Raw genomic sequence first — 16,045 nt, forward strand, 5'->3', positions numbered from 1 at the left:
GGCTCAGCACCAGGGAGGAGAATGATAGATCCATTCTCCCCCGGGAAAACCGCTAGACTGAGACTGCCCTTTGTGCAGTTAGCAGGACGGGGACTAATTGGATGAATTGCTTCGGTAACAAGCATTCCAGTATACGGTATACTTCTGTGTGTGTGTTATCGGTATCTATAATTATTATGCTTTATAAGCATGGAATTCATCGGAAGTGGTAACACTTTCAAGAGCACCTTGCATACTCTGGGGTTTACCACCTGTGGTAACCCATCAATCACCACATGTTTTTCCTGACCATTCTGCGTCCCAATAATTCCACAAGGCTGTATGCAACAGACCCCGAGTTATTGGCACAGTTATACATAGTAGTTCTACTGTGAGGCTTGACTGCAGAACTATATATCTTCAACCACTCAACTAAAATGGGTCATTGGTATTAACGAGGTATACGCAGTACACTGATGCTCACTGAGTCAACTAGTAAGGTGCAGATGCAGAACGCTCTAGTTAGCGCCGCCATCATGAGGGAATAATATCGTGTTAAAGTATCTCAAGGGAAAAGGCAGTTTTGGTAATTGACCGTGGGGAATGTCAAAGCCATAAAGGACGTGGGCACATAATTGTGTAACACAAGATGAGTTCCAGCTAATTTTGTGATGACTTCTGCATCTATGCTTGAAATGTCATCACCACGCACATCAATCTATTAGAATGCAATGATCTCTGTGTGGAATAAGCCATGGAATAAGCCATGTTAAAAAATGAAAAAAGGGAAATAACTAACAAAACAATGATCTATTCTCCTCCTTTTACCAAGTGCCAGGATGATTACTTTAGACGAACCAGTTTCACATAACAGTATGTTTAATTATCTTGTGACACCTACAAAGTGGATATCTAGATTGTGCTGCCAAGGGGAATGGGAAAACCTGCCCAGTGGAAAAGGCAATGACAGCTTGATGTTACAATAAATGAATGTGAACGCAACGCAGAGGTGGCGCTTTGATGGTTTTAGACAGATAACAGATGATACATATTACAATTCAAACGTGGGAATCAGCAGCACTTATGTTGTTAAAGAAGAGGTGTGATTATGTTGTTGCCACTTTGAGCACACTGGTGTTGAGATTGAGAATAGGGGGGAGGAATACCGGTATGTCATTACGGCAGAAATGCCAGCTCCAGGTTCTATCCAAAAAAATCACACCCGTGTGAACTGAGTGGTGCAATCCCAACCTCTCTCTCTCTCTCTCTCTCATTAGCAGCACTATCCCTCTCTGTTTCTGGCGCCCCCTACTGGTACTAATAAGTCATATACTCGTGCTCATGGCCACATAGGTAGGTAGACATAGGTACATAGGTGGACACGGACATTGCTGGTTGTAGAAGTGGTTGCGCCACTCAAAAAAAAAAAATCAGTGCAACTATACATGTATGATGTATTGTTATAGTTACTGTACTGTGCTCTGTACTGTATTGTAGTGTACTGTGCCCTGTAGTGTACTTTGATTATTTTTGGAATAAATCTTTGAGAAATGACAGAGGTAAGGTGGTTGCACACTGGGCGCGTTTTTCGGAAAACCGATGGAGAAACGCAGCTAGAAATCAGAAAAACGCGCTTGGTGTGTGGAGACCTTTACCGTGTGGGTTTCCCAGGAACATCCAGACCCCCAGGAACCCGCCCAGGGGGCCGACCCTGTTCTGGCGAGCCTTCCAGCATCCGAAATGGTGAAGAAATGACAGAGTTAAGGTCCCCACACACCGAGCGCGTTTTTCGGATTTCTAGCGGCGTTTCTCCATCGGTTTTCAGAAAAACGCGTCCAGTGTGCAACCACCTTTACCGCGTTGCAGCTTTCTGTGCTCGAACACATATAACGGGTATGCACGTGACATCATCATCATAGGCACCGCTCAAAAAACTATTGTATAGCCCTATATCTCTGTTACCGTCAAAAACATTTACAGGCCCACAAGGACCCACACTCATGTTTTTTTGCGTAATATGTTTTTCTCGAAAGCATCGTGTAGATTTTTACCCCCACTGGCCCCCACAGTTTACCCCAATTCTGGACGGGAACCACTTTTGGTGTTTTAAGCATTATGTTATACTTCTGCTATTTTAGAAAATTCGTGAAAATGTGCCTCAAATCTTAGTGGAATATACTGTATATTCTTTCAGAGCGAATGGAACAACATATTTTCAGATGGGTGTCGGCGGCCAATTAACATATAATTTGAAAAATTGAGATCCACTGATATAGAAACTTTTTTTTTTTAAATGTCGATGACGGGCCTAAATGGGTTAAGACGGCCCTCTCCGTGAAAGCAGGTATGAGACGTGACATGTGACTCAGAGCACTTTGTTCACATCCTCAGGGACACGTCAATCAAATCCTTCTCAAAGGCTTGAATATACACGGTGTGCCTCACGGTGCCTGCAAAGCGCTGCAAAATGCATCGGGCCGTTTCAGCCTCTGATTGGACAATAACCCACCCACATGACAGGAAAAGTAGGAAGCAGAAGAAGAATATAGTCCTTATAATTTAACGGTAACTAGATTCTGCCAAACCATCTAATTTTATAACAATATAATACAGTATAATGCCTAGCTTGCGAGTATGCATGATTGTGGCTGTGATTGTGCAGAAACCCCAGCTGACTTTTCCTTTAGGTTCAGTCAGTGGCGAATGCAACAACATACACTAGTCTTCAGACGCACACGCATGCTGTTATCGTTCTATTAAAGTTTGCACAGAACACAACATTTATTCTATCACTGCCTACATTGTAACATTATGGCGAAACTAGGTTACAATATTTACAATAATTACATAATATCCTACATCCTGATTCCGAGGACGTGGCATATTAGCATATTCATGAGGTGTTCGTTCCTGCAGGCGTGGCATGATGGCATAATTACTGTATAGATCCTGGAACGCAGACAAAGCCAAGTTCAATGTGCTATAAAACTCCTTTAAAGGTGCTATTTGGGTGAGAACAATACTTGACATCATTGACCAAACATTCATATTTTGTTTTGTTTTTTTAAGTGTGGATGTGTGAAATGCAACTTTAACAAAAAACCCTGTTCTTGGGACACTGAATCATGCGAGGAAAAACTCCCAAGAAGAAAATGAAAATAAAATGAAGTTTGTGATACATTTTATTTTCATTTTCAGAAGGGATCTCCTTCCAGGGTAGACAGGCATGCAAATAGGGACAAATGCTTGGGCAATATCCAAATGCAAAACAAACAAAATACAATACTTTGGAATACAATTCAAAAGTGGCCATGTCCTTCCTTCACCATCAATGCACTACAGTAAAACATCGGGACACACAGTCCACCTCAGTGCCTCACCTGATGAAGGTGGTTTGGGGTAGTCCATACATCCAGGGCTGCAGCTCCAAACTCGGGTATTCAGAGAACGGAGGAACGATCAGTGAGAAGATGAGGGACAGGCACACGAAGAGAGCAGGCAGGACCACCTACAGTATAGGAACGTAATTATATGAATGTCCCACATCAGAGCGTGCGTCTCACTATTATGCAGAACATGTTTCACCTTTATATGCTGGATGAAGGACACAGACTCTGAGAGTGTACAAATGGACTCCTAATTTAACTCCCCTAGTTAAAATTACACTCCGGACAAATTTGTATTTATGGTATCGTAAATGTGGCAGCTGATGAGCAATAGAAAAATCATTGACAGTTTTTCTATTAGCCGATATAGGCATACTGCATGTGCCATGTTAGGACCTGGTTTAATTTTCAAATGCGTATGTGTATTGCAGGTCACCTATATTTATATATACTACATTATTTTAAAATAACAATGTTGACCCAAAGTGCTTCATAAGGCATAAAACAAAAAAAGAATTGATAGCAAAAGCCTTCACTGAGAACTGAGAGATGAGGATGGCCTGGGGGAAGAATCTGGAATTAGCAGATCAGAGATGTATTGTTGTGCAACTAATCCATTTAGGAAAATAAATATATATTTTTTTAATTGGGACGGCTGTGTCTCAGGAGGTAGAGCAGGTCGTCCAATGATCCATGGGTCAGCGGTTCGATCACGACTCCTCCTGTCAGTGGCGTGCACAGATAGACACTAGGTGGTGCTAGAGCACCTGCCCTTTGCCCTCTGGACAGCAATGTGCCCTTTAAAAAAAGAAAAACATGGACCAAGCTGACATTGATCAATGCTTGATAAATAGCTTCTTTTTTTTAATCTATGAATCTCACACTATTAAGGCAACCGGCCGGTTCCACATGCTGCACAAGGTGCTCTTTTTTCACTTGAGCCCTGTGTATGTCTGTGCATGCCAGGCACATGTCGAAGTGTCCTTGGGCAAGACACTGAACCCTACATTGCCTCCAATGAGACGGGTGACGGGAAGGACGTTTTTTTAAGGCGAGGGGAGGTCGGTGTGAGCTCGCCAACATTGGTGTGTGAATGTGGGAAGTGAGGATGCTGGCGTCAACTGTTCGCCGCTTCACCTCCCAATGTATGAATGAATGAACCATTGTAAAGCGCTTTGAGCACTTGGAAAAGCGCTATAAAAATGCCATTCATTCATAAATCAATTCTCTATTTAACTTACCTACTATTAAGGTCCAGTAGTGCTTATACCTTAACATGAGGTAGGTGAGAAACATTATAATAATATAATGTATAGCATCATGCAAAATGCATGATGTCACTGTGTATGTGCACTGTGCACGTGTGCAAGCAGGAGGGTACAGCCATGTCAATGGAATTGATGCTAGATCAATTCCATCTGCCTCAATGTTCCCCCACAGGCTACAGCCATTACATGCAACCTACAGTAGTTGTGGATTTGTGGGATAAAACCGCCCTTACCTGGCTGGCCACCCATTAATATGCTCCCCACCAACTTGTTTTGGCTGCTGTGAAGGCATTATGAGTTTGATTAAACACTTCCAAATGCCTCCTGTCATCACACGCCCACTCGGGCATAATTAATTTCTCGCTATTCTCTCACTGTTTTATCACATATTTTTCCAACCGTCCCAGAACTCCCAACGCGCGCACGCGCACGCACACACACACACACACACACACACACACACACACACACACACACACACACACACACACACACACACACACACACACACACACACACACACACACACACACACACTTTTCGATTATTTGTCAAAGCTGTGAAATATAAAACAAAAGAGATCACGGACAGAATGCAATATACAGTTGTCATTTACTTCTAGGGTGATGGTGTGTGTGTGTGTGTGTGTGTGTGTGCGTGATCGACTCTCTCTCTCGTTTCAGTGGAGGATACTTAATATCAGAGGGGGAGGTTTGTCTACACATTAATTGTGCGGCTGCAATTCGCCAAGCCAATTCCGGATGATAAAGTTGAAAAATACACTCCTATTTACGGCACAGAGCAACGGCTATGGAGGTGTGTCTGGAAGAAGGATAAAGGGTGGAAATGAAACTGCACTTAACATACAACCCATTTAGACCCGAGGTGCATGACCAACACATAGACGAACACATAGGTGAACACGGGAACACGGACATTCCTGTTCCTTGGAGTGGTTGCACCACTCAAAAAACATTCTAAATCCTGACGAACGTTTTCTGAAAAACATTCTGAAAAAAATAAAGTTGCTATATACTGTACATAACATAACAACCCCAAAGGGGGTTCCCAGATTGAAAGGTATTGTTACGTCTATGGGCGCCCGGTCCAATGGTATTTAACATATATACTTAGTTTTACTACATGTACATTAAATAACAAAAATAGCCAGTCTACAATAACATCTGCTGTTTTCACCAAATGCTATTACTTCCGCCAAATATTTGTTCGCAGAATGTCCGCATATCATGACACGCCCAGAACAGGGGCAGTAGGGATCATGTGTTTAGTGACAAAACAACACTAAAGAGGGGACAATATTCTCTCTCACCCATTCACTCTCTCTCTCTCTCCTCTTCTCTCGCCCCCCAGCCCCCCTCCCCCCCTCTCTTTCTCTCTCTCTCTAGACAGTGCAGTAAATGCAGGTGACAGCTCATGCTTCTATTGTGTGAGAGAGGCAAACAAAGGGGAAAAAGTCATTATGTTCACAAAAAGCAAAGCACTCCCATGAACAATGCACAGGTTTATCACAGTCTCTCAAGTTCAGTGAAGATAAAACAAAACAATAAAAGAGGATGAGGGAGTACACTGCAAAGAGAGTATATATAAACACCAAAACACAATACACGATTTACATTATTCACTACAATTAGATTGTGTTTAAGGTGAGACACTACAGGTGAATAGGGAAAATGAAGGAATGAAACTTCTCCAGTTGATTACTTACATTAAGACTATGATCTTTTTGTATTACAAGTTTTCTGAAATTATATTTCGGGACGAAAAATCTGAAGATCGGATAAAGCCAGGTTCAAAATTATTGTTTAATTTTGTTTACATAATAAGACAAAGGGATTTCTATCTATTATCACTCCACAAAAATCTAAAAATACTGTCAATAGAGTGAATAGACATAAAAAACCCATTTTCGCCATGTTTTTAGGAATAAAATGTGATGTATGTAAATCAGACTATGATATATCAACAAACCCTTCTGTAAATATCTGCAGGATATAGATATGAATATAACTGGAAGGTTTGGTGTACGTATGTGAGTGCAACTGAAGTGGAGATTCTTTGTCCCACGTATGAGGAAAACTCATTTTGAGAAAATCCAATACTTGGCAACAACATATCATGCCAAATATCATTGGAAAGGTCTAGACGTCGAGCTGACTGTGGTTTGATCCAAATATGGTAAATTAATTTGTACCAGCAACCAATCATGAAAATAGAGAGGGTGGATTTTCACCCAGCAAAACGAGCCATCATTGGCTAAAATAAACTACTAAAATAAACATCTAAATGTGTATGTTGAATGTTTATTTTGCAGTTTATTTTGCTTTGACAGAATAGCACATAATCTCAAAATTGAAAAATCATGTCTCACAAGGAAGAGAGGCGCATCATTGACATAATACTGTTTGTTTTCTCAGCAAACAAGTCTGTTGAAACTATTTGAAAATGAAAGCTACTGTATGCACTATGGGCTCCATCTTGTGCCACCCCTTACCCCTTATCCCTAAACTTATTTGCCATTTTATACTATTTTAAAACATTTAAAAATAGTCCAACTATCCAATCTACATCGACACGTTGTTAGCTTGTATAGACTATTTAAAATGTTTTAAAATAGTAAAAAATGGCAAATAGAAATACGTTTAGGGATAAGGGGTAAGAGGTGGCGCAAGATATAGGGCCATGTCTTAGTGCAGATACAAGTAGAAACCCTGATCAAAACACATTAGATTGGTTATGAACGGGTTTATGGCTGTATTAATAGCCTCTCTTTCATTACTGTAATAAGTCCATTTTGTCAAAATGGGAGATTTAAAAAAACGAAATCCGGACCAGGATTGTCAGAATGATTCATCCATAGGAGAATATTGAAATGTTAATAACGTTATTACACAATACTACTTCTACAATAATTCATCACACCCTAGAATAATGAAAATAGCAATGCCGTGAAAATAGAGCAACAATCAAACAATAATTCATATAAAACCAGAGTATAGGCTATTCACAGTAAATACAATGTGAAATAGAGTCCGATATGGGTTTTGAAATCATTATCGATATGCTTGTGATGTCGTCACAAGCATATCGTCTCTCAGGTGGGAAACCTCATATGTCCAATACTGTTACTTGTCTTTGCAGATCTACAAGCTCACAGCAGGACAGGTCACAAACACAATGTGATGTTGTGAGCTTGTAGATCTGCTATTTTCAACAAAGATATTTACTGTAGCGCAGAGGGGAAAAAAGGAAAGCGCCTAGTATAGTCCCCTGAGGGTATAGGGGTTTTACGAATGCAATGAATGGAATGAATTTCTCATTCCATATTGGTTCTCTCACGTTCATTTATGTATAGTGGTCTCCAATGTCAAAACACACATATGCAAGATATCATTATTAAGCATCAACAACAATCTGAGTGTAAACAATCGTTCATAACTATAAAAAACGAACTAATAGCTAATTTCTCAAGAATGTGGAGCAATCTTAGTGTGCATTACGAGGAGGAGGATAGGAAGGTAGGTCAAACGAGGGCTCTTATGTATCAATAAAGATTATTTTTGTGTGCCAGATGTGTATGCTTGTTAGTGTGCTTAAAGGCTTGTATAATACTGTACAATCCCATTAGTCCTTGTGTGTGCCGCCTTGACATTGTATGTCTATACATATTTTATATAGATGTTTCTGTTTGTTTCTAATTACTTTATTGTATAATGCTGCTACAATTTCCGAGGTAGCAAACAAAATGTACCTGTATCAAGACATAATAAAGATCACCTTGAAGCTTAAGCTGCTGTATGATGATGTGATGCATTGTGAGCCATTTGATGTGCCATTTTCATTATATTTGCATATTTTGAAAATGTTTGAATTTTCACCTACAGTACGGTATCAGGACATGTCCGCAATGGGGACGCCAGGTGTAACGTGGTGGAGGATGTAAATGCAATAAACACAGCATTGACGTGTAGAATTGTGTTGAGTTGAAAGTGAAATCTATAAAGACTTTTAGGGTGATTTGAGTTGCACACTGCTGTTGTCAGTCAGAGGGCGAGGAGAGGAGCACCACATAATGTATTTGAACTCAGTCAGCATGACGTAACACCCCAGACAAGATGTGCCTGTCTGGTGGCGAGTCCCCAGACTTTGTGTCCCACAAATCTGTTTTATTCTGCAATCTCTTCTGTTTTATTCCCTTAGCACTTTCAGTTGGAGAGATAGTCTCACCACAATAATAATAATAACTGCTGGCAATAGGTGTTGTATTGTCAAGTCTACAAGAGGTACTGGTAAGGGACATGAGGTACGGGGGTGTGTCACAAGCACAGGCATTCAGGGCACATGCATGCACAGACACACATACGCAGCTTTATTCCCTCTGTAGTACAAAAACGGATGTCCTAGATTGACAGTGACTAATGGAGAAAGGTATTGCTGCAAATTACAGGAAGAACTCATAGCTGTCAGCATGTGTGACACGAACACATGTGCATGTGTATGCGCGTGCATGAGTGGCGGACCCCCCCCCCCTTCATAACCTTTTCTCCTCGTCACTGTCAGTGTTTCAATGACAAGGCATACAAATCCAGAGACAAATTAAGTTTGAATGTACATTAACGCCGCTGGCCAACTTGTGAAAATAATTTCCCAAGTGCCTTGGAAAATAGCCACTCGTCGATATTGGCGTTGACTTATTGAAACAGTATCAACTCATTGGTTTTGACTTTTGGAATTACAGTGTTTAGGAGCAACAAAACAATAGGGACATTAATTTAACAGGCTAATAGCAGCCTGTCATCTTTCTAATTGGCATGATAATCACATTTAATACATGGCTAATGAAAAGACATCATTAGCATACAGCAAATGCAGGAAAGACTAATTGCAGTCAAAGCTTTGACATCCTTATACCAATTAGGTGGAAAAAGTTCTGACTCATTTGCAATTGTTTCAAAGGTCTTGAACTTGATGTTTCTATAACTGGAGACAGAAATGATCAATCAATTATATTAATAACAGTAGATAATATGGATGGCATTGGCTTGTCTGCACCGGGTTTGCAATTTATGTGGTACAACTACAATGTTTTTCTTGTTTTATTTGATTCATCTTATTTATTAATATTTATCTTCTCTGTAATGCCTCAGGCATTGGTAAAACTTAACTTTGTGGACTTTATGGTAGTTATTGCAGTGTTCCTTTCCATAACAGAATAGCTCATAAAGACGAATAACAATAATAGCACATCTTCGAAGCAAAACATTTATCAGACAGATTTTCATTGAGCACCAACAGTATATTTCTAGTTATACTGTGTGTATTGTGCACTTCTAATACTACCCTCATTCATTACCTCCGCCATCCAAGTTAAATGGGGTTATGATTTCGCCTCATTCCATTACCGGTATGTCCGTTTGTCTGGTAGAAAAATACCTTATGAATGGGCGGCTGGATTTTCATGAAACTTTCATGAACAGGCTGCCTCGAAGAGATGATGATTTGGGGTTTAAGGTCAAATTTGAGTATCTTCATGAAACTTGGTCAGAATAATATACGCAAAGATGACCCAGCAGTAGAGCGAAAAACAGGAGAAGTAGCAAGAAAGAGTATATACTGTATATATATATATATTTTTTTTTTAATCACTTGAACCCTAACATCCCTATAGATCGGCTATTCTGTGAAAATGGTCGATCTACAAGCTCACAACGTGTCGCATAGCGAAGATATTTACTTTGGAGTATAGTGTAGAGACCTCGGATCAGGTGGTTGATAAAACAAAATAAATGAAATGAAAATAATTAGACATACAGTAGATTCTGACACTAGACATCTGCACTGGGTCTCTGAATGAGTTAACGTACAGAGTCTGTCAATCAATATAATATGATGAATAGTTTACCCAAAGAGATGATTAATTTTAGGCATGGACTCAGACTGAGTGCAATATTTCTGATTAATTCACTGGAATGGAACCAGAACCCATCGATTCCTTTACCTGAGCAACAAGTCCCTTGCGGCTCCTCCGCGCGTGGTGGAAGCGCTTGATGAAGAGGGCCAGGAACTGCTTCCTGATCAGCTTCCAGCCAGTGACCACCACCGAGCCCCTCCCGTTTGCAGCTGCAACCTTCTGCAGAGCTAGAATGGATGTAAAGACGGTCGGCGTTATTATTTCATGTCATCCATTTCCGAACGGAAAAGGCATGATGCACAGTGTTCAGTACTGTACAGCTACTGTAGCAGAGTGATCAGATGTGACTGAAGGGGGAGGCTAGGGAGTATACAAAAGCACACAGCGGGGGCACGGTGGCACAGTTGGTAGTGCTGTCGCCTCACAGCTAGAAGGTCCTGGGTTCGATTCCCACTCGGGACACTGTGGGCGCTGGCGCCGTGTTTCCTCCTCCGCGTCATCAGTGCCCATACCCGAAGGCGGGGTTGGCGAAAGGGCCTTTCTGTGTGGAGTTTGCATGTTCTCCCCGTGACCCCTAGGGTAGGTACCCAGCCGGGGCGCCTGATGGAGGGGAAAGGAACTGGTTGGAATAACGTGTTCCTTCCACGTCCAACCAGGGAAACTCCCACCTGTCAGGTGTAAAGGAGCAACTTGGACACTCAGGCATGAAGGAAGCATGAGTTCAAGTCCGTTGCTCTCCCCTTGTCCCCCATATATGGGGGACTAGGTTGGTGGAGGGTGTGTAGAGCCCAGGATCACATTAGATGATTGACACAGGGGTGAAAAATGGGTTACAAAATCGTGGGATAAAAAAAATATATAAAAAAAAAACAAAAAAACACACTATCAATGTCAAAAAGATTTATAACCTGTGTGATACTCTAAATCTCTGTGCAAATAAGAGCTTTGTAAAAAGCAAAAAGAAATAAAAGAAAGTGGTTTTATGGCTCACCACCTCAAAAGTGTTACAGTATTGTGTTCCAGATGTCCCCCAAAAGCTACAAAGCATTATTCTGATTGAAAAGCATACACACACTGTGTGAAAGTGAATGTTTGCCCCAAGTGGTTTTACACAAAAAAACCAAATGAAAAGATTTGAAGACAGTTCTGAAGATGCAGAAGGCTGCAGAAATGAAACCTTGCTTCGAGGAACAGTAATTCTAAATATTAGTTTAGCGTTTAGCATTTAAGCTGAGCTACAAATGATTAACTGTGGAAAATATTATTGTGTGTGTGATGAAAAGCCGTGTGACAAAAGACCAACCTTCAAAAAGATTTCAAAAATGTCTTACCTTCCACTTTGCTTGAAAACTTCCCCTTTAACTCTGCAGGTGCTACAGTAGATAGAAAGCAAGGACAAACAAAGCATTGAACTAATGCACTTCGTTCAAAGCATGTTTTCAAGAAGAAAAAAAGATTTGGGAGTTTCGTTCAACAACAACCCAGGTGACACAATACACACCTCCATTTGGAGAAGACTTGGCAGGGACTTGTTCCGAATCTGTCCGGATGTCGGCGATGCTGTTCCGTTTAAATTCGCGGGAGCTCCTTTTCCAGTCTCTCACCAACGGCTCATTCTTCGCTGTGGGAATACACGTAAGATTTGTTGTTTTGGCCTGACCCAATTTAGGGTTATAAATAACAATAAGCACAGCAACCTGCCCTTACAAAGTACCACATTATTTCCCTGTAAAAGCAGAACCCCAGCTATTCCAGGTGGGAATCTAATGAAGTCTGGTTTTGAGTTGACGATTGAAACGTGAGGCCATTTTGGCAATGGATCTAAACAAAACGGCGTTTGGAATGCACAAGCATCCATCAAATGAGGGCAGTTTGAGGAAAACAATAAAAAAAAAAAAATCAATCAGGTGAAGTCATTACTGTATGTGTGGGCAGATATGATGGATGTATGCATGTGTGCATGCACTGCATTATTTCAACTTACTTGGCACTTCCACATCAACTCCGGTGTCCTCTGCCACTTTCAGAAAAATCTGTAAAAACAAAGTACTTGTCATCTTTGATCACCTAGGCACGTTATTCTGTGTGTGATTACCAAGACAAGCAGTGACTAAACGCCTGCCTACACACAAACAACCCATCTGCCCCATTTTATAAAATCATGGAGAGTAGTATCTGACTACAAAGGTTATTTAAAAATAATTCCCATGTAGCATGCGGGCCAGAAGTGTCTCAGTGTAATAAGAGTTAACAGTGACTCAGTAGTATAATTATGTTAATGTTTCTATCATTCTACCAATGCAAAACATAGGCCTAATAAATTGTCATGTAGAAAAGCAACTGAAAACAGCCAATACTGGAGAGGGGAAATCAGTGAGGTCTGTGTGGGCCATGTGATGATACCGTTTTCATCCATTGATGCCTGAGGCCAAATCTGGGGACGCCTTCTAGGGCCTGAACTAAGGTTTCTGAAAACCGTCAAATTCTGATTCATTCTTTTTTAAATAGTTATGTTGCCAGTTGCTACATGTATAGCAATAGCTGATGAGACACAGAGAGCGTGCCGGCATCAATAAAACCAAAACTGCATGTCTCACTAAGTCAAGAGGGTTTAAGTGGTTAATTTAACTCGGACGGGTACATCATCATATCATACTATAATTCAGTCAATGTCTGAATGTGTCAGAAACACTGCCGTATCTCCTCACCGCCTGCACCAATCGCTCCCACTTTCCACACAGGCATTGACCATAATAATATGGAGGTCTTAACGGAGCCCTTTTTCATTAATTTTTTTAAATAATAATGAATTTATTAGTGAATTAAAAATGTGAAAACTCACCGAAGTATTTTTCTTAATGAACGGCAATTAAAGATATTTATTTATGGGGGGGCAATATCTCACAACGGGTAAGGGCTAGTAGAGTTAAATTACCATAACACTGTGGGTACTGTAGCTATATGTGGGCTTCTGGAGCTCACCTCTTCCAGAGTAGTGTCTGAGATGCCATAGCTGGTGAGGCCCAGAGCGGCCATCTCCTCGTCCAGCTCTTTGAAGAGCAGGGCGAAGGTGCCATCCTTTGCCCCGCCGTACGGCAGGATGTAGGTGATCTCCTGGCCGATGCTCTCCAGGAACACTGCCTCGGGCTGGTGACGCCGCACCAGCTTACTCACTGCGCTCACATCTGAGAAACACAGTTTCCCCCACACAATTAGTCACACAAACTCTGAAAAGAGAGAGCCAACTGCAGAACGTTTTGTGAATTTGCAGAACAAACAAGAAAGATATAGTAACAACGTACCCTCCCTATCCAATCTGCCTCGAAAAAAACAGCTATTTTCTCAGGCTTAGGGAATATAGTTGTTTTTTTGTTTATTGGTTGTCCATTGCTTGTTTTGATGGGTTCATTGGGTTCATATAAGGCGCTATATAAGTTCAAGCTATTATTTTGTTGTTGTTATTAACCTCATCTTGAACTATCCGTACTCACTGTAAGTTACAGTGTGTGAATGAAGCTGCACAAATCTTGCCTCATGTCGGCAGCCTTCATCTGCCTTTGCAATGCAGGCAGATTAAGTCTGGCCCTTCTCATTTGAGGGAGGACTTAAGGGCCGAAATGGTGACAGCCAACCAGATTCGTCTGGAACCAGGCTATAATCAACCAGGGCCCAGTATTCAAATATGGGGCGGGACATTGCGGAAAAAAAAGTATTGCTACGCAAGGCTAGCACAAGTCACAATGTGGTGGGGGGGCACGGTGTTGCAGTCGGTAGCACTGTAGCCTCACAGCTAGAAGGTCCTGGGTTTGATTCCGTGGGCGCTGGGGGCGTGTTCTCTCCTCCGCGTCATCAGTGCTCATACCCTGGGTGGGGTTGTGTGGAGTTCGCATGTTCTCCCCGTGTCCCCTAGGGTAGGTACCCTCACATGTTCTCCCAGTGTCCCCTAGGGTAGGTACAGTACCCTCACATGTTCTCCCTGTGTCCCCTAGGGTAGGTACCCTCACATGTTCTCCTAGTGTCCCCTAGGGTAGGTACAGTACCCTCACATGTTCTCCCTGTGTCCCCTAGGGTAGGTACCCTCACATGTTCTCCCCGTGTCCCCTAGGGTAGGTACCCTCACATGTTCTCCCCATGTCCCCTAGGGTATAGGACAGGTACCCACACAAAAAACATGCAGTAATCCTGGTCTCTAAACTACCTCCCCTTGGCCAGCCGGGGCTCCTGGCTCATGGAGGGGAAAGGAACTGGTTGGAATGTGTTCCCAAATAAATCAATCAATCAATCACAATGTGGTGTTCATGATATGGATATAATATTGATACCAGGGATGTCCCGATCACATTTTTTGCTCCCGATCTGATTCCGATCATTTAAAAATGACATGATCGGCCCACAATTTCTGATCACGTACTGTAATCGGATCGGGACAACCCTACATATAGACAAACCCTGTTCTAGGTGGCTCGGCCTATGCAAACGCTGTTGTGCAACTTTGTAATGAGCACAAAATGATGCCGTGACCTTTGAGCACAGTGAAAGAGATAAGTGGACAGCATTCACCTGCATTACCCAATCTGTGGCTGAGCCTTGGCTACAATCAATCATTCAGAAGAGCGTTGCAACGGATGCTGCCTCCGTTATTGATCCCAAAATGCGCAAAGATATTCACTGCAGGTTAACCAAGCGTGGTCCTGGCATTTTATTAAGTTAAGTTAATCATTTATACACAAACCTTAGCCTGTATAAAAAAATAATGTCTCTGCTTCTGTGTGCCAATGATGTAGAACTGACTGGTAGAGTTATAATTACATTTACAGTATGATATTTTCTGTTCTTTAAAGGAACCCTGGCTAATAAGACAAATATGCCTTAAAAACATCATACTTCAGACACACACTCTCTCTATAACTAAAATAAAAAAATATAAACACCTTAAATATTTTATTCCTTTCATAAATAGATAATCTTTCACTCAATAGGAACTGCTTCCGTCGCAAGTTGATATGTCCATGTATGGAATGCAAATAAAAAACAACTTAATACTTCCTATGGTTAATAAGAGTACCAAAGCAATCGTTTAAATACTTTATATTAGCACGTGCATTCCATAGGGCTGGACACTAGCACATGGACATATTTAAGGTGTTTTTATTTTTAAAATGTTAGTTATAGAGGGCAAGTATAATGTTTTAAAGCATATTTGTCAGGGTTTATTTTAAGCCACTTGGAAATGATCGTAACACAAACATGATTGAATACACCAACATGGTGATGATTCCCAAGCATCATGATGAATTGGATAGAATGCCAAACACTTTCTTCTGATCGGGTGAGTGCATTTCATTTATAACTTCAAGCTAGGGATTTGATCTATCATTGTGCTCAAATCAAAGTCTAATTGATGAGTCACTGGATGACATATGAATGCAAAGATTAGACATAAATGTCAAGAACATGGCCTTCAAATGCTTGATCAAAGGAGG

At 41.2% G+C, this 16,045-nt stretch overlaps 1 protein-coding gene across 1 annotated transcript in view; it reads right to left on the minus strand.

The window, feature by feature from the left end:
• LOC308335948 (phospholipid-transporting ATPase ABCA1) overlaps nucleotides 1–16,045 on the minus strand; it is a gene marked incomplete at both ends in the record, with an annotated part of 174,589 nt that overhangs the window by 88,140 nt on the left and 70,404 nt on the right. Inside the window, 5 exon segments of the mRNA XM_080793173.1 lie at nucleotides 3,360–3,487; nucleotides 10,650–10,789; nucleotides 12,064–12,183; nucleotides 12,547–12,595; nucleotides 13,545–13,747. Coding sequence (XP_080649299.1) covers nucleotides 3,360–3,487; nucleotides 10,650–10,789; nucleotides 12,064–12,183; nucleotides 12,547–12,595; nucleotides 13,545–13,747 — 640 coding nt within the window.

This window comes from Protomyctophum bolini (genome assembly GCF_963924005.1).
Source record: "Protomyctophum bolini genome assembly, chromosome: 20".
NCBI classification, from domain to species: Eukaryota; Metazoa; Chordata; class Actinopteri; order Myctophiformes; family Myctophidae; genus Protomyctophum; species Protomyctophum bolini.